The sequence below is a fragment of the Hypomesus nipponensis genome, chromosome 9, assembly GCF_054491055.1.
Source record: "Hypomesus nipponensis isolate SF chromosome 9, ASM5449105v1, whole genome shotgun sequence".
In the NCBI taxonomy this organism is placed as follows: Eukaryota; Metazoa; Chordata; class Actinopteri; order Osmeriformes; family Osmeridae; genus Hypomesus; species Hypomesus nipponensis.
Genome location: NC_140369.1, coordinates 13,464,746 through 13,491,232, shown reverse-complemented (window position 1 = coordinate 13,491,232; position 26,487 = coordinate 13,464,746). Strand labels below are relative to the sequence as shown.

General features: G+C 44.0%; 1 protein-coding gene across 1 annotated transcript in view; it reads right to left on the bottom strand.

The window, feature by feature from the left end:
• Nucleotides 1–26,487, bottom strand: part of LOC146273030 (cadherin-4-like) — a 122,299-nt gene that overhangs the window by 6,208 nt on the left and 89,604 nt on the right. The window contains exons 6-10 of the mRNA XM_084705349.1: nucleotides 17,068–17,223; nucleotides 14,602–14,746; nucleotides 8,255–8,427; nucleotides 3,802–3,939; nucleotides 51–236 (exon numbers count right to left, since the gene is read on the bottom strand). Of these exons, the coding sequence (XP_084561475.1) occupies nucleotides 51–236; nucleotides 3,802–3,939; nucleotides 8,255–8,427; nucleotides 14,602–14,746; nucleotides 17,068–17,223 (798 nt within the window). The remainder of the gene's footprint in view (nucleotides 1–50; nucleotides 237–3,801; nucleotides 3,940–8,254; nucleotides 8,428–14,601; nucleotides 14,747–17,067; nucleotides 17,224–26,487) is intronic.

Sequence of the window (26,487 nt, the reverse complement as noted above, 5' to 3'; positions counted from 1 at the left end):
AAGAACCACAAAATAAATCAGTCCCCCTGGTCGTCCCTCCCCCCCCTTACCTTAACCACGGTGACCATGCCATCATTGCTGATGGGGTTGGTGCGGATGCTGAAGTGTCCAGAGGGATCTCCGTTGATGATTCTGTACACAGCATTCCAGTTGGGGCTGTGAGGCTGGTCCCTGTCAATCACCGTCAGGTTGGTCACCACCACATTAACCTTGTTCTCAGGTACCTCTCCCGAAAACTACAGGGAGGGAGGAAGGGAGGGAGAGAGGGAGAGAGGGAGGGAGTGAGGGAGGGAGGGAGGGAGGGAGGGAGGGAGGGAGGGAGGGAGGGAGGGAGGGAGGGAGGGAGGGAGGGAGGGAGGGAGGGAGGGAGAAAAAAGGTTAGAATGAATTTGTATCAGAGAACATTCCTATCATTACAGTAATGTTGTATCCAATTCTACTGAATGTATGTTTGCATGAGGCTCATTATTCAAACAAATGAATTTGTTCAATTAAGAGTTTCCCCGATTTAATTCTAGCGCAGCACATAAAAAATGTTAGTCCTAATATTCATTTAAATGAGTACAGTAATTAAGTTGATGGCAAAAACAGTGTTGGGGTAATGATCTTTATCATCCTTCCAATCTAAAACGACTCAGTCTTAGTTGCTTTCCTGTGTCTCATGAGTCTCAAGTAAAACCCTAATAATAACCAAAGGACAGGTCATCTAGTACCACTGAAGAGGGGTAAACATGCACAAGCTCACATATATATATATATATATATATATGTAAACACACACACACACACACACACACACACACACAGACACTGCCACGCCATGCTCTGATTGTGACAGTTATCCCTACTTCCTCTGGTGATGGGTTAACTGGTTTATGGTGTGTGTGCCAGCTGCTATTCACTCTAATGGCTTCATCACGGCACTGGGGCTGCATCAATCAACCCCCCCCCCCAGTTCCTTTGTCCCCCCACCTCGCATCTCTCCACCTTCTCTTTCCCAACATCACCACATTGATGTGGCACAAAACTAATTAAATATGCACATTCTTTCTGGTGTGTGGGCTTCTCGACTTCATTTGCATCCTCATCCAAGCTTGTTTGACAACCATGAAAGAAGGACAAACAGAGTGAGACAGAGAGAGAGAGAGAGAGAGAGAGAGAGAGAGAGAGAGAGAGAGAGAGAGAGAGAGAGAGAGAGAGAGAGAGAGAGAGAGAGAGAGATAGAGAGAGAGAGAGAGAGAGAGTAAAAAGAACCAGAGAGAGAGTGAGAGAGAAAGAGAAAGAGAGAGAGACAGAGAGTAAAATGAACCAGAGAGAGAGAGAAAGAGAGAGAGAGAGAGAGAGAGAGACCAGTGAGAGAGACCAGTGAGAGAGACCAGTGAGAGAGACAGAGACAGAGTAAAAGGGACCAGAGAGAGAGAGACAGAGAGAGAGAGAGAGAAAGAGTGTAAAAAGGACCAGAGAGAGAGAGAGAGAGAGAGAGAGAGAGAGAGAGAGAGAGAGAGAGAGAGAGAGAGAGAGAGAGAGAGAGAGAGAGAGAGAGAGAGAGAGAGAGAGAGTAAAAAGGAGCGAAAGAATAATTGAAGAATTGGTAGAAACAGGATAAGATAACTCGCCAAAGAGTCCTCACCCTTGAGCATAGCAGGTGCTACAGAAAACAATAGTATTTAGAGTCATGGGAGTTCCATGAGGTAGAACAGATGACAATCTGGACAGTGAGGCAGAGAACCTACCGGAGGACCACTAACCTTCTCAGTGACATGAGTAAATCACTCCATGGACTGAGACGCCATGGGAAGCCGGCCTGCCAGGGTCCACATTAGCACTTAACAAAATATGAACATGACTTTAATATACAGAAACAAACCAACATGCCTGTGTGAGATTTGGGAGACGTTCTCCCTCCCAGGGCAGTAATGGCCTCTGAGAGGACATGGATCAAACCAGATTGAGCTGGCTTGATGCATCAGTGTGAATGGGCCATTACACCCTCGTCGTGAAAACAGTCATCCCCACTGGCCACAGAAATGAGTCTATTATCTGTCATTTCAATGTGACGTTAGATACATGCCACATTGTGCAGCGTTAGGTTTCGTTAAGATTTTTTTTTTGCAGCATCAAAGACAGCTGACACATTTTGTCGCGGTAGAACTGCAATTGCGGCTCCATGGCTGTCTGAGCCAATAAACAAACGACACAGGAGCTGTGCTGTGTATTTAAACCTACACACCTTAGCTTCAAATCCTCTATTTCGTCTAGTTCTAGAGTTTGGTTTTGTAGTGATATGCATTGATGAGATAACATCATGATAACACAAGGAGAGACAGAATACATTCTTACAAACCCTGAATACAGACTAATGAGTTGTGGCAAGTACCATTGTCTTTTTGTTTTTCACATAATGACGAACATCACACTCTCATATTCATGCCCGTGTACCCAAATGAATAAAACATTTGGCTTTTTTCAAATTAGAAGCTGTATATCTGCTTGGTTTACACCCCCGCAAGCAATTTCACTTAATTAGCGTGCTTATGTTTTCTCACCATCTCCCGGAGAGAGATGTGCATTCTTCCCAGCGTCTGTCATACACAAATAATTACTGAACTGCTCCAAGACTAGTTGGCTGTGTGGGAAGGATTGGAAAAGGATTGATAGACAAAGAAAAACAGCATCTGGATAAAACGACTTTCTTTGCCAGAAACTGGGTGAGTGAATGCGTTTGCGAGTGTGTGCATGTGTGTGTGCAGGTGATGCTGTGAGCGAAAAAGACCTGCCCTATCGCTGCAAAAGCCCACGTCTATGGATATAGAAACTAAATGGCTCAAACATTCCTGTATCTTGTCTTTGGATGTCGTTTCATGCTACACATGCAGTATGTCCTAGTTGTCTATCTGGGCCCATTCACACACCAACACTATACTGCCCTGCACAGTGAGTTAGGAGCAGAGAGAGTGGGTCAGAGCTGAGATGGTTCCCCTGTTCCCCTGAGACCACATAGACAAGTCTAGATACATACACAGATGGATGGAAACAGAAAAAGAGACACACAGACAGGACTGGATTGTTTGCATTCTTGTTCTGCCAAATCCAGTTCTGCAAGTTGGGAACTCTCATCTGAGCGTGAGGCTGTAACTACGCTGGCCCACACTCATGGTGCCCCACCACAGGCACATTGATCCACAGTGTGTGACGTCGACACACCCCTCTCTCTGCAGATGACTGGACACGAAAACACACACTTACACACACACAGACACACACACACACACAGTAGGAAACAGGAAAGTAGGCCAACTGTAGTCTGCCTGTCTCCTGTCTGTCAGGCTGTCTGTACCAGAGTGAGACCAGATGCCTGCATACAACCCAGGAACACCAGAGGGACTGCTGGCAGAGAAAGGGAGGAGGAGGGCTGCTCTCATCACCAAACAGCATGCCTGTGATCTCTCTCGGCCCTCCCTCCATCTCCATCCCTCCATATGTCACTCCAACCCTCTTTGCCTCCGTTTCTTTGACTCCAATTCTCTCTGTGTCCCCTTTCGTATTTCTATTTCTGTGGTTTCGGAGTCATCTTGACACATTTCTCCTCGTTCTCTTGTTGGGATTTTGGAACCCGAGTGCAGATTCTGGATGAGTGGAAAAGACGGTGTTCCTCTACTGCTGTGTGGTGCTGACAGTCCTTTACCTGGGCTACCACCTGTCTACCACCTTCAGGGGGACACATGTCCTGGAGCCAGACTGCCCTCTGAGTGTGTGTGTGTGTGTGTGTGTGTGTGTGCAGTTAAAGGGTGCTTCACTCACCGTCCTAGCGGTCAGCTCTGGGGGGTTGTCGTTGATGTCTGTGACAGAGATGAGGGCCGTGGCCGTGTTGGAAAGACCAAAGTTCAGGTTCCCCTCCATGTCGGTGGCCTGAACTATGATGGTATACTGGGACACTTTCTGGAAAACGGAACAAAGAGTTTTGTATCATTATGTCAGCACAACAGCAGAGTGAGAATTAACTGACTAAAGGAAGATTGAATGACTGAACAAATGAAAATTCATTTTTTATAGCATTGCAGCATATGTGGAAGAAGGTGCATGTTTGCATGCACACAGGCACGCAGGCACACACACATGCTTGTATGCACACTTGCACATACACACACACACACATACACATACAAACACTCAAAAATGCACACATACACCAAGTGAGGGCTGTGAAGTGAAATGAGGGAGCAATGAACGTCAGTGAAAGGCTCATCCATTACAGCCCAAAAGTCCCCACATTCAGCTCTGGGAGCAGCCCTGATCATCACTCATTTTAATGGAGGCCCTGCCACTTTAAGAAGAACCACGACGCTGCAAATATCATAGAGAGTGAATGGACATTATTTAGTCCAGTTAAAAGGAAGTGGGCTAGTAGCCAGAGGCAGGGCTGCAGTACATGCCTCCACAGTACACACATCCACGGGGGGGGGGGGGCATTCAAGATGCCTTTTGTTCTCCTTATAGTGTGCAAACAAACCATGTTTATACGTGGCATACTCCCCCCCCCAAAAAAATTATACGTCTGAACTTGGAAAATGTAGACTGCATGGGTGTGTGTATTTGTACCCACATAGGGTTATGCTGTCCTCATGATCTTAGTTTGGTGCTGTCCATGGTGCTGAAAGTTCAACATGTCCCCAGCCACCTCCAGCCTGAGCACGGCCAAACAGTTCTAGCTCTTTCTTCCTCCACCCCTTCTCTCTCTCTCTCTCTCTCTCTCTCTCTCTCTCTCTCTCTCTCTCCCTCCCTCTCTCAGCCTAAGCCTCTCAGAGCCTCTGCTTCTCTATGCTTCCATTAATTCCATTTGGCTAAACCCTCCATTGTGTTGGAGCAAAGCCTGGCCGTCAAGGACAGGTCAGTGTGCAGAGTCTGGTTTCAGCAAAAAATGGCTTCTACAAACCATCTACAAACCCTGCCGTCACTGTATGGGTGTTTGCACTGCGGACCTCCCAGGTAACATCCTGGGGGTCACCACAGGATGTTGGTCATCCTCGCTTTCCCCAAGACACCACTTTCTCTTCCTGCCTCCCTTTCTATCCATCTCTGCTCAGTCATATCAGATGAACCATAGAAGCAAAGTACTTGGACTCAAGGAAAGTCACTTCAGGTCACTTGCAGGGACATTATGAATGTATGTTCAAGTTAATATGTCCCTGACAAGCTATATTATTGAAAACTCAATGCAGGCTGCCCTTTATTAGATCTATAATGAAATATCAATACTCATCTCAGAGTACTGCAGTAAATAGACCCAACCATTAATATGTCCCTCTCTTGAATACTAAACTGAGGTCCAGCCATTTCCGAGAATGTTGTGTGTCTGTGTGTGTGTGTGTGTGTGTGTGTGTGTGTGTGTGTGTGTGTGCGTGCGTGTGTGTGTGTGCGCGTGTGTGTGTGTGTGTGTGTGGTGCTGTATGAAGAGGGGAGGAGAGCATGACGCCAGGTGTCACTCTTACACGGTCGGGGAAATGAGGCGTCCAGCCCCGAAGCACTTCATTTCTCACATGAGTGTAGTTGTGAGTTTATGTCCCATCTACTGCACACACACTGGATCATGGTTCGCCAAGCGAGAACGCAAGCACCAACTTGCATGGGACAGCCTCGTCCTAACAAGCCGGTAAAGGAGTCTCTAATGAGTTCTGGAGCTGTGCTTAGCAGACCTCTCGTTTAAAGATTAGAGGCCAGCGCAGAGAAGAAGGAAACCCTCTCAGGACAGAACAACAGCACCAATTTTCCCACAACCCAAAGACCGCAGACTTTAATCTGAGGGCTTGAAAAGTATCCGGGGCCAGAGAAGCACCTTCACACTTTAGATCCACAGCTGTACATTGAGATCCGTTTCAGAACGACCAAATGAGGTGGTTTACCTCCCCCGAGACAATTGAGAAAGAGAAAAAGGCCCCACTGTTCTAGCTGAAAGGGCAGACGCTGCTAAAATAGCTGTCCATTGGTTGCAATTTGGAATGCGGGGCCAAGCATGCTTGTTTGTAGAAGATTGTCTTTGGAGGCAAAAAGGGCCTGGCGGTCCTTGACCATAAAATGAAAAGATTTTGTACACAAACATTTGTGATTTGGAATTAATTGGACCAGAGCATTCATGTTTTCGTGTTTTGTTTGTGTATTAGACAAAGCCAGACAGAACGTGAGAAAGATGCAGAGTGTGAATGCTTTAGTGAACTAGCACTTTCCGTATTTGTTCTGTCGTTTGTGTTCCGGCCTGTCAGTCTCATACTGACCACAGTGATTACCCTGTCGCTTACAATTTTCCTCACACAGCCAGACACTCACATGCATCCCAAGAAGACTCCCTCCCTCCCTCCCTCCCTCCCTCCCTCCCTCCCTCCCTCCCTCCCTCCCTCCCTCCCTCCCTCCCTCCCTCCCTCCCTCCCTCCCTCCCTCCCTCCCTCCCTCCCTCCCTCCCTCCCTCCCTCCCTCCCTCCCTCCCTCCCTCCCTCCCTCCCTCCCTCCATCCACGGCTGTTTACACAGTGCCTCAAAGCCTAGAACCACATATAGGAAAACACTAAACAACTAACAACTAAACAAACACATCAACATAGAGTCAAGTTCACTGCGGCTCCCTGGTGGGTGTGGTAGCGGATGCTGTGCCAGGCAACCACAAGTACCTGGAGGGCCAGTCTGTGGGTGCTCAGATACTCTGTGATGTCCAGCAAGTGGGCCTTAGCAGACAAAGACAGTTTAAACCACAGATGGCACAAGCTGGAACACAGCACCAAGCCTAGCCATGCTCATCCAGGCCCCAGGAGGGCTGCATCCTTGGGTAATGAGAAACAACTTAACTGCCAGTCCAGCCAGGGAGAGAGGCCATGGACACCGCCCATGCCAGCTGTGCCATACCCAGCCACCTGAGGACAAGGCTCTGACACACCGTTCACACTCATAGCTAGCAGTCACACTCAATCTCACTTCCTTTTCTGTCCCAACCAGGAAGGGATTTCTTCATGAATTTGCCTCCTTTTTGCTACCAGCTACATGCCCCCTGTCTATGGTTTATCAGGTGATAGGTATGTGCTAGCAGTAAGGCTAATTGGTATTCAAGAGTGATCAGTGCTGAGTGACTCTGTAGTGGTCCTTGTGACCCTCTCCTGTGTGTCTGGCAGGAAGGGGGGCCTACTTTACCCCCTGAGGACCACATTCCAATTCGATATGTTTCACTGATGAAGTAGATTCATTTGCTATGCAACTCTTTACTGTAGCATATATAGTGCTCTGCATTATGTGCATTGTGCATACTATGTGCATGTGTGTTGGTGTGTGTGTGTTGGTGTGTGTGTGTGACCTTGACTGCAGGTGGGTGAACACCCAGGTGTGCCCCAGTTTTTGAGGGAGGACCATGGGCAGGTGGGGGAGGGACTGGCCTACTGCTGGGTCTAGATTAATGAGGTTTACTTCAGTCACTTCAGCTGCTGGGGCTGCCTTCTCCAAAGGGGAACGCTGTGCTGGCCTGCATTACCTAGTATCTTGTCAAGGCTCCAAATATAACACTCTACAAAATCTACTGGAAGAGAAATATATAAAGTTCCCTCCATTCAACATATTCTGTTTACGTGCTGTGTGTTTGTTCACTTTATTCAAGAGCAACATGATTGTGACTAGCATTCAGCAAGTATGAAAATATGTTCTGCAGTCTTTTACAATTTTTTAGTAGCTTGACTTGGCTACACAGGGGTTTTGGAACTCAAAGGCAACGTTTGTGTATTCACAGAAATACTGCAGGCCGATTGGACTAAGGACAAACTGCTAGCAGCTTACTGATGCACTCTGGGATAAACAGAAAATACCTTTTGTTGCCCACCTCTTTAGCAATAAAATGGGTCCCTGTAGGAGGCGAAACGTAAATGACAGTGGAATTGATAAGGAAGTATTCCCATGGTGAGAGTAACTGTGTTGGTATTTGTGTTGGGACTTTACAGCTAACTCTAGGGTTGAGGAAAAACAATTAATTTAAGGTCTTTGGAGCTGGAGAAGTGACACATTGACACAACACTTCACAATTACCCTGGTGGAAGACTGTATTAGTGTCAGAACATTGTGAAGAAAATCCACAGACCATTAGAATGGTTCTATGATGGTATAATTGTACGTCGCAATGGATAAAAGCTTCAGTGAAATGAATGCATCTCAATGGAAATGGCAGTTTGAAGTGTGTGAACAGAAACATTTGATGACGTGATGGCAGTCCTCCTCGCTGTGACACTTACCTCTCTATCCAGGCCCGCTGCCACGGTTACGATGTCGCCGGTCTCACTGTTGATGGTGAACATGTTGGGGATGGGGGTGTGGGGTGTCTGGGACAGAATCCTGTAACGCACCATCCCGTTAGCCGTGGTGTAGTCGTCAGAGTCGTTGGCTGTGACCTGCATCACTGACGAGCCTGCCAAGGCACAGCAGGTGGGGCCACATAGTTAGTATTTACTTCTAAAACTGGTTGTTCCCATCCTTGATTATGATTGGCTATATCGCGTTCCATGCCGTTGTAAAATCCAGCATAACCTCACAGGTTGTCCTCATAACATTCTTTAACATTCCATATTACTGCGCATCGAATATTTCAAATTGAAAAATACGGCAAAGATGTCCATCTGGCTGTTGAGTGGCAACGATTTATGTAGGAACTATACTTTGTAGTAGCGGAAGAATGACGGTTTATTATTAAACTATTGTTTAATGTTTATAATTGTTTTTATTGATGAAACCATATCAAATATTTGTAGTAACAGTTTTAGAAGAGCAGTAAACCACGGCCTCTTGGGGATTATTACTTAATTAAAACATGGAGAGGTGTTTTCACTTGTAAAGGCACACACCAACGCATGTGCAAACCCCAGTGTACTTCATTGCACACACTGTATGTTTCTGCATACAGCCACGCCAGCCCTTGGGATCCATTCAAGCTTAAGGAAGAGACGTGAAAATCCCATCGTTCCTGAGGTATGAACCCACGGATGTTTCAACGTTTTCAAATGTGCATCCATTATATCTGTCTATCCGCTACAGAAACTCACTGAAAGAGCAACATGAGCACACAACACAAGCTCTCTGACAGAGCCCTAAACCCTGCCTGCTCTGCTCTGCCCTGCCTGACCTCTGTTCTCTCTCCCAGTCCATTTAGTAATGAGCGCCACCGCATCTTCTGCCATTTCCACCATCCATTATTTCAGCCTTCAGCTGCTGCACTGCTGCCCTTAATGCTCTCCTGCTCTCCAGCTATTTGTCTTGGTAACATGGGTAAACGCAGCCATTTAAGATGGTTGTATGTGTGTACGTCTGTGAGTGTGTCTGCGTCTGTGTAAAGGGTGGTTGTGTGTGTGTCTGTGTGTGTGTGTGTGTGTGTGTGTGTGCACGGTGAGAGGTTGTGTCACCATCTCCCTGAGCAGAATTATTGATTTGTAAGAGATTGTCAGCCAGGCTCACAAATGTGACCAGGCAATTAGGAGCACTCTGTGGAGGAAAAGGAGAGATCACCTTGTTCCTTTCCCTAGTGCAGGGAAAATGTCACTCTCCATCAGGCGGCCATTTAGAGGCTGCTGCGAGGGCTGCTGGGGGAGAGCAGTGCTATTGTCAGTTTACAGGGACAGGAGAGGAGAGAGAAGCCTGGAGCACAGACATGCCACTGTAGGATGGAGCAGGCGGTTGACGGACACTGCTATTGAGGGGAGGTAGAAAATAACTTTTATGAGAGGTGAGAGACAGGAGAGTGGGAAGCAGTTAGAGGCAAGGGTGTCAGGAGACAATGTGGCTAACTACAAATTTGAGGCTCTACCCTGGCCCTGAAGCACAGACTCATAGTTTATGTTTAGTATGCTTTCTACATTAAGTAGAAACATATTGAATTGGAGATGGCAGTAACCAGAGACACCCTGTGGGTCTGTGTGGTTACAGGTGTCTCTTCGGCTGCCTCTCATAATTGGGCAGAGATTGCACCATCATTCCCATGACAGCCCGCATCGATGGGATAATTGTAGCTGAGAATTCTATTTCAAACTTCATTAAGTTTCAAAGAAGGATTTGTCACTTTGCCCAAGGACAGAAAAAAAGATGGAGAGAGAGAGAGAAGAAAAACAATTACCTCTATTCCAGAGGAGAGTGTTAATATTTGAACAACCTTTCAAACCGTCAGGGGAAAAAGAGACGTGATGTGGTGAATTGTGTGTCAACTCTGCCACCTATAATTTCAATAAGAGGAATTCCTAATACGCTTAGCCTGCTCTTGGTCCAGGAAGGTGCCCATGCCTGAAAGGGTTAACCTCTGAGCCCATTTAATTCCTTTTTAATTTGAAAACGGATTCAAAATCCTAATTGCTTTTCCACCAAAAACCAATGGAGCTGAACATTTCAATGGCAGCAAGCAGGCATGTTTGTCGTTTGGTCACGTAGTCACCTGGGGGAGTTGAGCTTGCCAATGGGGTTTATCTAGATTCTAGAACCTAAACATTTATGCTTTACACCTGCCTTCCAATTGCAAGCGACAGGGAGCAAGAAGGTGAGGGGAGGAGAGGTTAGAAGAGGAGTGGAGGAGGACAGAGGGAAACAGAAATGCAAACGCTGATGTGGAAAGACTGTATGGGAATACATGGGCAGGGACAAATGGGGAAGGTGGGAAGAATAGAGGGAACAAGGGGCAGACCAAGAGCACTAAAAAGAAAGGCAAAAGGAAGTGTTGAGGGTGGCTCTCAAGGAGAAAAAGTGGGAAAATGTCCAGCAAAGGAGGGTACAGAAAGATGATAGCTGTTGTTTGAGAAAAGAGGATAGGGATTGAAGAAATTTAATGAGTAGAACGACAGAGGATTGAAGTAAGAAAAGAGGGAGGGAGGGAATGTGGGAGGGAGGGAGGGAGGGAGAGGTGGCAGCCACACAGTGTCTCAGGGGGACACAGTGACAAAGGGGACAGAGCTGACTCTAATGGCACAGTGGGCCCCCAAACAGATGGCACTTCAACTCCACCCACTCCTCATACACAACCCTGCAGAGCCCCGCAAGGGAAACAATCAAAACAAGGTAGCAGAAAATGGCCCTCAAATCTGACAGCTTTCACACCTCAGCGCAGTCTGAGGTCTTTAAATGACCCCACTAAGATTTAGAACATGTAACTAACATGGGCACTTCCTGGAGGTGAAACCGGATGATGCACATGTCTCCAGGTACTTTGAAGTCATTCTTCTAGGGGAAAGCAGAGGAGGCAGGAAAATAAGCCACATTTTCTATAAACCGCACCGCAACAGAATAGGAGCTTTGTGTTTGTAAATAATAAAGCAGTGGAATATATGCCGCTCTTGATACGGGAACAATGATACCAAGCCATGCACGACTATAGACGATCTTACAGCATGCCGTTGCAACACACTTCGAAAACTAAAGTAAGTGCGTAATGTATGTTTTCTATATGGTTTCTATTTTCACATGTATTGTTTTCTTAATTTTCAATTGTCAATTTCAACAAATCCCCAAAAGACTAAGATGTTCTTGTTCATTCATTTCCATTACATTTACGTTTAGTCAACGCTCTTATCCAGAGCGACTTACAGTAAGTACAGGGACATTCTCCCCGAGGAAAGTAGGGTGAAGTGCCTTGCCCAAGGACACAAGGTCATGTGCACCGGGAATCGAACTGGCAACCTTCAGATTACTAGCCCGACGCTCTACCCGCTCGGCCGCCTGACTCCCTCCTCTTGTCATTTGTGTAACACATATGGCTGTCTTCCACTTACCCTACACTTTCCACAAGCAAGATGGCAAATGCCGACAAGATCTAACTTGTATTCTCCAAAGTATCTTTAATCAAGTCATAAACATAAGCAGGTACAGAATCGACATGTACATGCAGAGATAGATCCTTTTTATTTCCAGGTGGCTGTGCACAGTCAGAGAGGAATTTTGCCCCAAAGTCCATCTCTATCTATGGCTGGTTGCTCCCACTACAAGATAGTCTTGAGAGATCTAACTCAGTCAGCTCCATGGTCCTCACAGCCCAGAATGGATAGTTCACACCCTCAGGGGCCATTACACTGATTGAGACATCCTTGTGTTGCTGAGCCCCTTTGTGGCTCCATCCCTCTCCTCCTGAGTGCTACATGTCTGGTTCTAATTATCCCCCCAAGCCAGGAGGCAACAGAAACTGTTAAATCCCCCAAATTGAGTGTTTGAGAAATCACTCAGTCGGCTGTTTTGATCTTTCGATGGCTTTTGAAAGGGGTATAGAAGAAAAAGGATCAAGTACAACAAGAAAAGTAAGGTTGAACATTCCAGAGAATACTGTACACTTGGGGTAGATACTTTAAGACTTTCTAATCCTAATCTGTTTTATAATGGAGCACAACCTATTTTTCACAATAAGTTTTTATAATGTGTAAATCCTAAAGAAACGGTGTGCTGTCAGTGTTCATTTTGTTTCATGGTCTGAAATAGGTTCATCAACCATGCTCTTTGACAGATGGATTTTCCAGGGAATTTCTCCCAGAATACCCGGGTCATGACTCCCTATGAAATTGAATTAGTTCCTCATCTGATCTCAATAAGACATGAATTAGATCAGATTGGATTAGTCTGTCCGTATTATAATTGCGAGAGTTCATACATTTAAGACCAATCAAATTGAATGAAGTGCTCCTTGTGTGTCCTGATGGGTGTAGGCCTGCAGCGGTGAATAGCAAACATGTCATGTCCAACTGAGTGGTGCTGATAGATTGATTTGATACCCAGCATTGCATCTGGTGATGGTGATAAGGCCAGCTCCCTCTAGGTCTCCCTCTGTGGAGGCTTTCATCCATGAGTGGATTGAACAAGTTCTACAAGGACACTTTCAGCTCAATCTTCTTGACAGGGTATTTTCAAACAAACCGGGCATATGCATTCTTTTTTTTTTTTTTGCCATCTCAATTTGCATAGTTTGCCAGACAGTGGGAGCAGGTTGTGGAAGTATCCGAAAGAGGTGTTGAGAGTTGTCATTTGCACATTAGTACAGTTTACATTTAGAAAACTAACTATTTATATATTTACAGGCAAAAATACATTTAATTAAATGTGTGAATGCATTTCACGTTAATGCCACTCCCCAAGCAGAGTTAATTTATTTCCAGTCATTAACATATTATTAACATCCCAGCACAAAGTTTGTGGTCAAATGTAGATTTGTAGGTATTGTTGGCGTTTTATGGTTTAGGCAGTCATTGATCACAGAAATGCATACATGTTTTTAATCACTGAATTCACAGTCAATTATTTAGAAATTCATAATTGACAATGGCTTTTTATTTCTGTTTGGCTACCCAATAATTTCTGGAAATGATTTGGGCACTTCACTAATGCGGTCAGGGACAAGCAGGTTTTTTGGTAAGATAAGTGTAATGGTGTTATTAAATAAAAGGACTAGCTAACTCTTTCAAAGCCTCCTTTTTATTTACCACGTGTGAGAAATTGTAATTGGCTGAGGGAATGACACACCAAATAATTCTTTCACCCATATGAACACAGTCCCACTGGCTTTTGAGTAATAAAATACCCAGTAATGCCTCTTTCACCCAGAGCGTAGGTCATGTGAGAACTGAGATTTTCCTGTCTCTTGTTTCATTAGCAGTAACAAGATAGGGACCTTTGAAAATGTGGGTCTTATAGATACAGAACATGGCCTTGTTAGAACTTAAATCATTCCATCCCCTTACCACGCAAGGGCCGACAGTACTGACGATACAAACAGTAGTGGGCCATTCAGGTTAGGACTTCCAGTCCTCAATGCAATGTGAAATAAACAGGGCATTTAGTCTATCCTCATACTGTTGCAAGCAGCCAATTAGTCAAGTGCAGTTTAACATAGTGTTTTCCTTCCTTAAATTTCATCACATCTAAGAGAACAAAGGGGAAGAACCCAGAAATTCTTTGTGGTTTGTGCACATTCTTGACAGCAATTATTAATGAGTCTAGTCAATTAGCTTTTCAACCTACACTTTCTAAAACACAAAAGCATTGTGACATTCTTGTAACCCCAAAACAAACTTTGTCCTTCTGTTCCCTAGATTTATATATATATTTATTACATTTTCAGAAACAGAGGAGAGTAAAGTCCCTCTCGGGATTTGTCTAGTTGCTCTGGCTAATTAGAGATGCTCGGTATAAAATAGATCCACGCTCTGGTGAGGAAAAACCACACACAAACAGACGCTCAGACACACATTTTCTCCTCTCTCACAGTGTTTACCAGCACCTTTGAGATTCACTTCGCAGTTCAACATTGTCTGGACACAATAAAATCTAACATTTATCCCCAGAGACTCATTGTTAAACAAGTGTTCCTTCAACCATGACATGAGTGCAAGTTTACTTCAACCATGACTTGAGTGCAAGTGCAAAACTCATCTCGCCTTTAAACTGCACACAACTGTTCCCTGAACACTTACACAGTTAAAATCTACAATGCGTGATCTCTTAATAATCCATTTGAGCAATGAATGCTACACAGACTCCTTTGAAACTAATATAATCCAAACTGATCTGCTAATACTTAGCATCATGCAGGCTTCATGCAGACCATGTGGCTGTGTTGAGTTCCTCTTACCTGGTTTGGATCCCTCCGCCACAGAGCCATTGTAAACCTGGTTCTGGAACTCTGGCCGGTTGTCATTCATATCAATGACATAGATGTAAAGGTCAATGGGGTTCTCCACCTGGTTCCCATTCATGTCCACAGCATGTGCTCTGAGCTGTTAACACACACACACACACACACACGCACACACACACATGCACACACACACACACACACACACACACACACACACACACATCAGTATCAAAGTGCATGTCTGGAGTCTGTTGACGTTGTTGTTTTAATAGTAGTATTTGATCTAGAATCTATGTGCGACCTGACATAAAACTGACGTTTTTGTTGGAGATACAACACCTTAGCCGGTATCTAGCCATTATTCCTGGATTGAGTCTATTTGTGGATCATTGCAATTACAAGACAAGGAACATTGTGAGGTGTCCAAATCCAGATAGCTGAGCCCTAATCCTAATCTTATATGGTCTGACAACAGACAATCCGACAGTATAGGCAAAACAGATTCAAACATTTATGGAAAGCCCTTCTACTGAAAGTGAATGCATTATCTCTTTTAAAACATCATGGAATAAGAAAAAAATGAATAAGAAAAAAACAAAACAGCCAGGAAATAGGAACTGTCTCAGTCATAGCCTTGCACAATCGACCAGATTCTGGGGCTGAATGTTTCCACTTTTCACTGAGTGACAAACTGGACTATAGTGGAGGTCTGACCAGCACAGTGGAGCCCCCAGCTACAGCATCCATACTTACCATCATTTAGAAAGCTTCCTGCACACAGTACCATGTTTTCGCACCCCTCACAGACACACACACACACACAGACAGAGACGCACATAGACACATGCATGCACCGTTCCCACACAAGCTCAGAAGCATATTAAACCCCCTAACTTCAGCCACTGAATGTATCCCTAGATGATGGATCGCCATAGTCCAGAGCACAACAAACAAACAGAGAGAGAAACCAACAGACAAACAAGTTCAATCTGTTTTCTCAGCTGTTGGCTCTGCATGCTGAGGGGAGAGGGTCGGTGTGTGGGTGTGTGTGTGTGTGTGTGTGTGTGTGTGAGAGAGAGATAGGGAATGAGAAAGAGAAAGAAAGAGAGAGAGAAAGAATGAGAGAGAGATGGAGGGTGTGTAATGTAATTTCATCGGAAATGGAATCCAAGGCCTGGAGGACTCAATGAGAAATGTATAGACTGCTAATGTGTATATTTGAGCTGTCATTAGCATGCAGAAGGACTGTCCCAAAAACCACCAGGGAGACAACTCCACAACCGCCGTCAAAACAAGCCCTTCCGAAAAGTTGATGGGGTTTGTCTGCTGCCTCCCAGGCACGCCCAGACTACCTCTTTATCACAGGAAATAGCGCCACGGTCCATTCCAAATGGTTTAGAGGCTGTCAGGTGCTGACGGCTGCACAGATCACTCCCAGTTGAGATGTGCAGGAGCAGGTGTACAGACAGCCTGGCATCACCGTCAGCCACTGCCAGAGAGACAGACTACTGGACTGACACACACACACACGTGTAGCACTAAGTGGACCGGGGGAAGCACTCAGGAATCAGGTGAAAGAGAAATGATGGCCCAGAGGAATGTGTGAAAGAGAGAGTCCAGAAGTTGACGTGCAGTGACACACTTAATGTCCTGTAAAATTCCTGCGATGGAAATATATACAGTACTTGACTTTAACTTTCACGCTATATTGTACCAACTGACACATGCTTGTCATAAAATGACATCACACTGCTCTGTGACTCCTGCGGTACAGAGGAGTCAGGCGTGAGAAAGGTTTGGCTGTGAGAGGTGGGGGGTTGGTAAGGACAGATGTGTGATAACTGTAAAGCTGTCAGACTAAGTGTGCAGCTATAGTCCATGGGGGGGGCTGTTTCAGAGTCTCTGTCTGTCTTCAGGCAGCTGTACACAGACAGAGGAAGGAACACTTCCTGGTGTGATATGATCCCCTTGTGGTGTAAACACACACACATAAGAGACCCTGCTCATGAACGCCGACAATCGCATTGCAACTCTTCAACACTCCAACTCTCTTCGTGTACCTTAGTCTTTCTCTCTCTCTCTCTCTCTCTCTCTCTCTCTCTCTCTCTCTCTTTCTCTCTCTCTCTGTGTCTCTTTCTCTCTGTTTCTCTCTCTTTCTATGTCAGTCTGTCTATCTGTAGGAAAAGCTACATCTACAGTAATTGACAGCTTGAGAGGCTGTGGAAATCTGTGCTTCGTCAAGACAATCTTCCTTTCCTTTCTGGTCTTGGCATTACTCAGAGAGAATAGTCTGGTTCCATTGAGATAGTTCTGAGGGAACAGAACAATCTGTTCTCAGAATGTTCAGCTTCTGTGACGGTTCTGTAGTGTTGCCATAGCTGTCAAATGATAACAATTACCCAACAAACAGACAAACAGCCGACCAGACAGACTTGTGAGGGACAGGAGGGATGCACTTACATGGTAGGAGGCTCTTTCCTCTCTGTCCAGTGGTCTGGTGACATACATCTTGCCGTGAACAGGGTCTATGTTGTAGATGTCACTGGGAGGCTGGTCTGCCCCTGCTCCTGTGATGCTGTAACGAATCCCGATGTCCTGGTCCTGGTCTGAACGAATCTGAGAGAAAAAGACAGAGACAGAGATAGAGAGAGTCACAGAGAGAGAGAAAGAGAGAGAGAGCAACATAAATAAAAAAGAGAAAAAATAATAAGAGAAAAAATGGATTTGATAATAATTTTGGCAATGCAGGCCTTCACGTGTCATTCATCTGAATGTTCATCATTCGTCATTCAGTCATGGCTGGAAATAATCTTTATTTCCGACAGATGACTGATCGAGCATACGTCACAGTTCTCACATGCTGAAAGCAAATTCTTGCATATCAGTTTTGAAAGTTCAGAATAGCATTTCGCGTTGTTTCTGCTCTCAGGAAAGACAGAAATAAACAGTGTTTCTAAGATCACACAGAAATGTCAGTGTGATATAATACATACTGAACAGCACACCAGAAGGATAAGGGGCAAGTTTTCATGTGTCAGTTTTTCAAGGCCATAGCAGTAAATAATGTCCCCAATAAAACATTTCTAAGCAGTGCTCACTAAAGCCAAATGAAAACTGCTTCTCCTGTCAGCTTCGGGCAGGGTTCAAGGTTTGGTAACACACAATACCATGGTACAGCAGCATGTGCATTTGACTGGAAAACCACAAAAAATGTCAGATCTTTATCAATTCATTGTGATTGATCAGCACACTTCTGATGCTGTAGAGAAAGAAGAATTGGAGAACGGACCACCCTGGGGGTTATGAAAGGAGATGAAACCACTTGGAGGCTGAGCACCATCTGAGCTGTGGTGTGTTTGTCTACAGACATCCGTCTGCCTGATTCCACTGTAGCATTAGATGGTAGGCTGCGATAGAATTTGTAACGCCGAACTGAAGCCTGTAATTAAAAACACAGATTTTCAACCCCCCACTCCCCCAACCCTAACCCCAACCCCCCTCCCTCGCCACCCCCCCATAGCCAAAATGTTAGTTCATTTTCTTCTATGGAACCATCTCTGCTGGTACCAGTCAGAGAGGGTAATCACACAGTCAAATGGAAACATAGAACACGCTTCTCTCTCCCTTCTATGCAATTTCCTTGGTCTGTGGGACTGGAGATCATGCGTAAAAATGAAATTACTTTATCCGTCGACTGGCAACACTGCTTTTGCATAAAACATTTCTCTGTTTGAACACGACACCCCTCTCTTCATTTTCCTACACATTCCTCCCACACCCTCGGCCTTCCAGGGCAATCTTCTCTTTGTGAGCTGTCAGAAACCTCTTTCCCATTTACTCAATCAATTCAAACAGGAGCTCTAATGCCTGATATAGATGTTCTGTGTGTGATGATCCATCCCTCTCAGAGCACGTGTGTGGGTGGAGGCCATGGAGGCAGCATATTTGATCATACCTGCTCAACCACACCACTCTGCCAGCTCTGATCACTGTTCACTCTGGGACTTAATTGGACAGTGCTGTTATGCTACATCGCATGGATACGTTACACTCACACCCACTTCCCTCATAATACCAGATCACATGCACAATTATGTATGAGGCTGTGTGGCATGCTGTTCTCCAGAACTACCTATTATGGATTGTGGAACCCAATTACTGGAGGCAAATGTTGTGCAATTATTACAAAACCCCTGTGTAACACAGCAACAAAGCAACCATTTGAGATGTGCCCAGCCTTTCTGATATGCCTAGATAAGCTTCTAAGCTATGTAAGAGTCTACATGTGTGGGTGCGTATACGGAAGGGCAAGTGATTGACAGGCAACGGCTTTGTGTTGTGAGTTCCTTTGCAAAAGGACCACCCCAGTTCAATAATCGAAAAGGCCTTAAAGTGAGATATACACATAAAATATCCAGCTGCCACACTGTATACACACGTCCCCATGAAGACTCGAGTGTGCGTGTGTGTTTGTGTGTGTTCTCTCATCACTGGAACATCAAAGCCGTGCTGCATGCGGTCCACACATTGGTTTAACAGCCCCTCGAGGAGGAAGAAGCTCTCACGTCACACTGCCTCAGCTTCCATGCCTGCTTAAAATTCCACTTAAAGGCCACCGGAGACCCCATGACACATTTGCAAGTGTCTCTTAATGAAGACTCTTTATATCGATAAATTGAATAAATGAAGAGGCACGGCTTCTCTGAGTCTTGTGACTCCCTAGAGTGACGACTGCTCAATTCAGTTGTTTGAATGGAGTACTAATGATGAAAGCTACCCCTGCATCTCTCCCCACACTTCCTTGTTAGGGACTGAAATGTGACAAAAATAGTCCTGAATGAAGGGTGCAAAGGAAAGGGTTAGGAGTCTGACAGGACAGACCAGACATGAAGTAAGTGACCCATTTGTAGAGCTTGCAGTGATTTCCTTCATTACTGACAACTGCTGGGTCCTCAGGGAGAAGCGATCAGTGAGGAGAGAGCAACATCTGTAGCAAGAGGAGGAATCAGATGAGGAATTAGAGTTCTGTTGAACTCTCCCGGGAGAGAGGAGCACAAAAGCACAGAGAGAATCTAAATGAATACATTTCCATTTCTTTAGCTTGGCTGTGTCTCTAATTAAGTCGCTGGGAAGTTTTTGTCCGTCTGAAACTCCTCTGTTGGTTCATCTGTTTCTGTGTGTATGTTGTAAACATTTTACATTTCTGAATAAACAGCACAAACTGTCATAACAGTGACCAATGTACTTTCATAGAAAAAAAGTGACATCTGTCGGATATTCTTTTATGAAACACTTCGTTGGATAAATATTTGCATCCAATAAATATGGCAAGCATTTTGGTTGTTCTGAGAGTGGTAAAGCTAACCGTTAATGGTTTATTTAATCCAATGTGTGTTCATTCTGTCAGACATTTCATAGAATATGAACATTCTAAAATGTTCACTAATATGGAGGTTCAATTTTGCACAGATTCAGTATTTCCTGTTTTCAAAATGTCTGTACCTTCAAGGGACGGATAAATAAAATGTCTCAGATGTTATGATGTTATGAATATAGACATTTTACTCTGAGCTAAGCTCAAATGTTAAAGCCTTGATATCTGTTCACATGGTATTCTTCCATTATAGGTTTCCTCCCACACTTCCAGGAAACTATTCAAGAAATAATGAAGGCATTGTGTGCTGCCGATACTCATGGGATCATTATGGGTTACAGGGTGCTACAGGCTAATGTCACACAATGATGTGGTTTACACTCTTTGATAGAATTTTTATGTCTCACATTTAATGGTTTAAGACTCTAGCCTTTCGTTCCACACCAGTCCCTGTATGTAATGAGTTTTTATCGGCCCCATCATCAGCGATCTTCTCCCAGAGCAGTCTTTAGACACCTGACCTGGGGTAGAGAGTCAAGTGCTTCACAAGGCAATCTGGGAGTCGTTCGATAAACCCAATACATCCAGACAATAACCCTGAGAAAGCATACGATTGTGTTCATTATCTTTAGAACTTAGAGGGGGCAGAGACTATTTCTATCATTATTAGCTTCAGATAGAAATCGCCAAGACATTTCCCAATTGCATGCTTTCACTATGGAATGCAGGAGCTAAGCTGTGGTCATAAAATTGCATCCTGGAAGGAAGGGATGACAGTCAGACTGCGCCAGGCTGCCAGCCACTCCGGAGACAGGAGATGACTAAGACTTCTGGGAGCTTCTCTGTCATGCTTTAACCATCAGAGCTGTCACCCCTAATTAAGAGCTCTCTCTAAATCTCTGCATGGCTTTAATGGAAATTAGATTCGACACCTCCAGTCCATCTCACAGTCTGCGTAGATATCATATACTGTACATCTGCTTTATGCTTATTTCTCTCACATACTGTACAATCTCTTCATCTCCAATATACATGCACACACATGTACACACACACGCATAAACAAAGACATTTGCTAATATCCATATATTACTTGAGGTGAATTTGTTAGTGGGTGTTGTAGGGAAGATATCAGTGTTAACCTTAGCTTGATACTGTATAGCTGTTGCTGGTTGGCTTGATACAATGAAAATGCAATGTCTTTTTGTAATGTTTCCCCTTTCTATGTTTGTCATCTGTTTCCTTTGTTGAACATCAGAAAAATGGCAAACGTACATGTTTTGTTTTGACTTCCCCTTAAATTCCAGTTTTGTGGAGCTTTGATCCTTCCCGTTGTGTGCTTGTCTGCTTTCAAAGAGCTGACAGAACAAATATCCCATGCTCTTGGTGATAGATACATTCTACTGTTACCATAGGGCATTCTCCCACAGATCCAAACAAAGTAACAGAAGGCGGGAGAGGCAATCAATCGGAAACTAAATTCCAGCAAGGACTCACTGTTTAAGTTTTTGCAACTTTCAAACTTTCCATCCTTGCACAAAAATAATCCTTACATGTACTGTAAGAAATAGGAAAGTGTCAGTTTAGTGGCTCTGTGAAAAAAGAAGAGTGAAACTCTTTAAAAAAAAAGTGGGGGCTTGTAAGAAAAAGAGCTGCAGAAAACTCTGGTTTCATATCTCAAGTGAGAGCCTCTGTCAGCTGTAGTCGCCCACTGTTATCCCTGATCCCATGAAGAACTGCTGTGCCTGCCGCTCTGCGCACTGGCCATTGCAGACTGGCAGTGAAATGGAAAATGAACAAAGCACTGTGGATAATTTTTTGCTATTCAAGAGCCACACCTTCCCCCTCCCCCTCCCTCTCTCCCTCTCTCTCTGTCTCTCTCTCTCTCTCTCTCTCTCTCTCTCTCTCTCTCTCTCTGTGTACCTTTTTGTCTTGTGTTCCTGATTTACTGTTGACGTTCCCACTCAGCCATTCTGCACATGCTCTCTGTTGGACTACTACATACCCCATTGTCACCTGACACACTGGGAAACATCATCATTTTGTACTGTAATGTTCTGCACTTAACTGGTGAAAAGAAATTCAGTGGGAAGAAATCGTACACACTGTGAACACAATCTTTATGTACATATCTGTCTTTGAACATAAACTGCACAATGCAATGTACAAGTTTGTCTTCAGAGGTAAAAACGTGCATCAATGGGCTTTATTGTTAAAAGTCCTCCCTGAGAGATCTATTATTTGTGTGATTGATTTCCTTCTCAGGGAGAGGTTTTGATGCGGTCTAAAATGGGGGGTGATTAAGGTATTGTGCAACAGCGGATGGAAGAATTATCAAAGTACATTTTAAGACATACAATAAATGCTCTTGCATCCTTTGAAATCATTGCAGAAATTATTATCCTGGTTTTCTCTCTCTTGAGTTTAGTAACACTAATTACATTACATTTACATGTAAATGTACTACTAATAATGTTTATATGTTATATTTTTCTGTGATCAAAGAAAGTGCAAGTCATTTGTTTGTTTTATTTGTATGATTTTTTATCTAAGAATCATTTATTGCCTCATCATCTCTTGTGTTGAGCTTCCAAACACAAGGGATAAACACATTTTTAATTAAGGTAGAAATGTGTAACACATGATTAACAAGTTTAACAATATACTGTATTATGATTTCACATTTGGAGTCATTTATAAATGTTTACAAATCACTAACTCACAGCACAAATCTGTATATGTATGTAGTGAGGTAAGCAAGACCACACGGAGCCAACATCTTGCCACACCTGAAGAGTGATTCAATCACATCAGACAAACCTAATCAGCCCTTGTGACACCCTCAGTATGCTGATTACCCACCAAACGCCGATGCAAAGGAACCATAGAATTGGGGGGGAGGACCTCCCCAATCTCAGCCCTCCTGCTAGCTTGCAAGCTTCAAAGGGCGTGCTTGAGACGACACGTCTCCAGCAACCATTTGCATCCGTTTTGGCGGCATTTGAACAAAGAACATACCTTAATCAGAACTTTTGAGGAAAGTTCTTCAGACTTCACCTTTACCACGAGAGTACAAGGTGGAGAATTACGAGAGGGATATTTGTGTCATGTTTGTTACTTTGTTTTAATGTTGTGTTCACTGAAATCTTGATTCTAGTAACTACTCCTTCTTCCTGAAAGATAACCATGTCATTCTTGGTATCGACACAAAGCTCTCTTAATAAAACAATCATTCAACTATATTTTGTAACTGTACCAAGATGTCCAGAACAATATTTGAATGATCTTTTGAACCAGCCAGAGACCAGATCACACCTTTGGTAGGTGTGAAGGAAGGAGGGGGGAGTTGACAACCCAGCTTCCCCCAATCAACGTCTGACCCCAGACAGGTCCTCCCTCAAACTCTGAACTGTATAAATATCTGAGATGACCATCAATCAAGGACTCCAGCGAAACCAACCATGGCATGAACGCCATTGGGATTGGCGTTCCAAAGGACGTCTCCAAGCTTCTCCTGAGATTCAACTTTATAGTGATCGCGACACTATCTGGACGTTTCAACAGAAGAACCAAAAACGCAATTATCATTGTGACTTGACTGAGATCCCCCAGACTCAGCCACATGACCCGGCAGCGCAGCCGCGCTTTCACCTCCGATTCTTCAAATGAACCTTTGGCGCAAACCGCCCTCAACCTCATTGATCAACCCCTGATCAAACGTAACTATGGCTAACGCTCTTTCCTCCCAGACATGACATTGGCGTGAGCTCTGTTTATGATTTGTAAGGATGTAATCATTGACTTACCATTTCTGTATTTCTTTAAGTTAGTCCATTTCATTCTGTTCATTGAAACCAATAACTCATATTAAATCCATAATCTAACTTGTTCATAAGATCCGTTTACCTTACTTGAATAAATTCATTGTAAAGATATTTTGACGTGCGTGTTCACTGATGTTACGATTGGCTCTACACTTAGAACGAATTCATTCCTAAAGATGAGACTGAATATTACATGTTAAATATAGGATTCCCTAATGTCCTAAACCAATATTAGGGTGGTGCCCCGAACTTTATGATAAATTAAGTATTTCTATTTTAACACGACGAGACCCCGCTACATACTGGCGCCCCGTGTGAGGCTAAGATAGATTGAAATGAGCAATCGTAACTTTTGTGAAACGAACTGTTAAAATAGAGCTAGCTCTAACTATATGTAACATCATGTTTTTAATACCACTGTGCCTGGGCTACAGTGGCTGTGTGCGTATTCAATTGTTTTGTAAAATAGGGCCAAGCTTTTAATGTGTATGTGCGTGGGACCAGCTAGCTCAAAGGAAGCAGCTAGGTTTGACCGGAGGTAGGCGCGTGCTCAGAAACACCGCTGCCCCGACATTTACGTTGTAATCTGCCTCGGCCAGCTCTTCAAGGAAAGTAGCATAGGAGCCTTTATTATAGCCTCTATTTTAATAGTGTAGCTATTTGGTTAAGTGAATTAACCAACCAACTAATACGTTGGTGCACATGTCTAGTTCAGGGAAACAGACAGTGATTAGTCCCGAAGGACTTTTTGTTTAGAAGCAACTAAACAACGCAGTTTCTACACGTAACCTATTATGCCGCCACGATAGCTTTTCGGAAAAAGCATTGACTATTCCCGCAGCTAACTGTGTCTTAAACAGTGGTTGCCAAACTAAAGTTACATTGTTAAATGCAGTTCGTCAATGTGGTTTAGTTAAGTTGACTTCAAGAAGCTACTTAGTAACTATAATTGTGTTAAAGTATGTACTATAATTACCTTGCACCTTTATTTGCCTATTTGTGTACGTCTTTGGCAGTCAAATGTAACCATAACCTAAATGAGTTTATTGAAACTAGTTTGATTTAAAAAGATTGAAAAGCCGACAACTTTTCCTTCATCTAGACCCCTAGTCACAAAGCTTCAATTGCCACGGCCATTGTAAGCCACTTCAAGTGCCTCCTTTTATTTCAATTGTTTTCTTTCAACCTTTTCCCTATGTCATGTCATAGCTTAATCACTCATAGCCATGCCAATGTCTGGGGAGGGGGGGTGACATGCCGTTACACTGCTGTGGTCTTTCTTCTCTTGTCTTCATGTCAACAGTTTCATCGACGACGGTCTATGAAAGTTGACATCCGGGGGGATGTAGTGAGGTAAGCAAGACCACACGGAGCCAACATCTTGCCACACCTGAAGAGTGATTCAATCACATCAGACAAACCTAATCAGCCCTTGTGACACCCTCAGTATGCTGATTACCCACCAAACGCCGATGCAAAGGAACCATAGAATTGGGGGGAGGACCTCCCCAATCTCAGCCCTCCTGCTAGCTTGCAAGCTTCAAAGGGCGTGCTTGAGACGACACGTCTCCAGCAACCATTTGCATCCGTTTTGGCGGCATTTGAACAAAGAACATACCTTAATCAGAACTTTTGAGGAAAGTTCTTCAGACTTCACCTTTACCACGAGAGTATGTGGAGAATTACGAGAGGGATATTTGTGTCATGTTTGTTACTTTGTTTTAATGTTGTGTTCACTGAAATCTTGATTCTAGTAACTACTCCTTCTTCCTGAAAGATAACCATGTCATTCTTGGTATCGACACAAAGCTCTCTTAATAAAACAATCATTCAACTATATTTTGTAACTGTACCAAGATGTCCAGAACAATATTTGAATGATCTTTTGAACCAGCCAGAGACCAGATCACACCTTTGGTAGGTGTGAAGGAAGGAGGGGGGAGTTGACAACCCAGCTTCCCCCAATCAACGTCTGACCCCAGACAGGTCCTCCCTCAAACTCTGAACTGTATAAATATCTGAGATGACCATCAATCAAGGACTCCAGCGAAACCAACCATGGCATGAACGCCATTGGGATTGGCGTTCCAAAGGACGTCTCCAAGCTTCTCCTGAGATTCAACTTTATAGTGATCGCGACACTATCTGGACGTTTCAACAGAAGAACCAAAAACGCAATTATCATTGTGACTTGACTGAGATCCCCCAGACTCAGCCACATGACCCGGCAGCGCAGCCGCGCTTTCACCTCCGATTCTTCAAATGAACCTTTGGCGCAAACCGCCCTCAACCTCATTGATCAACCCCTGATCAAACGTAACTATGGCTAACGCTCTTTCCTCCCAGACATGACATTGGCGTGAGCTCTGTTTATGATTTGTAAGGATGTAATCATTGACTTACCATTTCTGTATTTCTTTAAGTTAGTCCATTTCATTCTGTTCATTGAAACCAATAACTCATATTAAATCCATAATCTAACTTGTTCATAAGATCCGTTTACCTTACTTGAATAAATTCATTGTAAAGATATTTTGACGTGCGTGTTCACTGATGTTACGATTGGCTCTACACTTAGAACGAATTCATTCCTAAAGATGAGACTGAATATTACATGTTAAATATAGGATTCCCTAATGTCCTAAACCAATATTAGGGTGGTGCCCCGAACTTTATGATAAA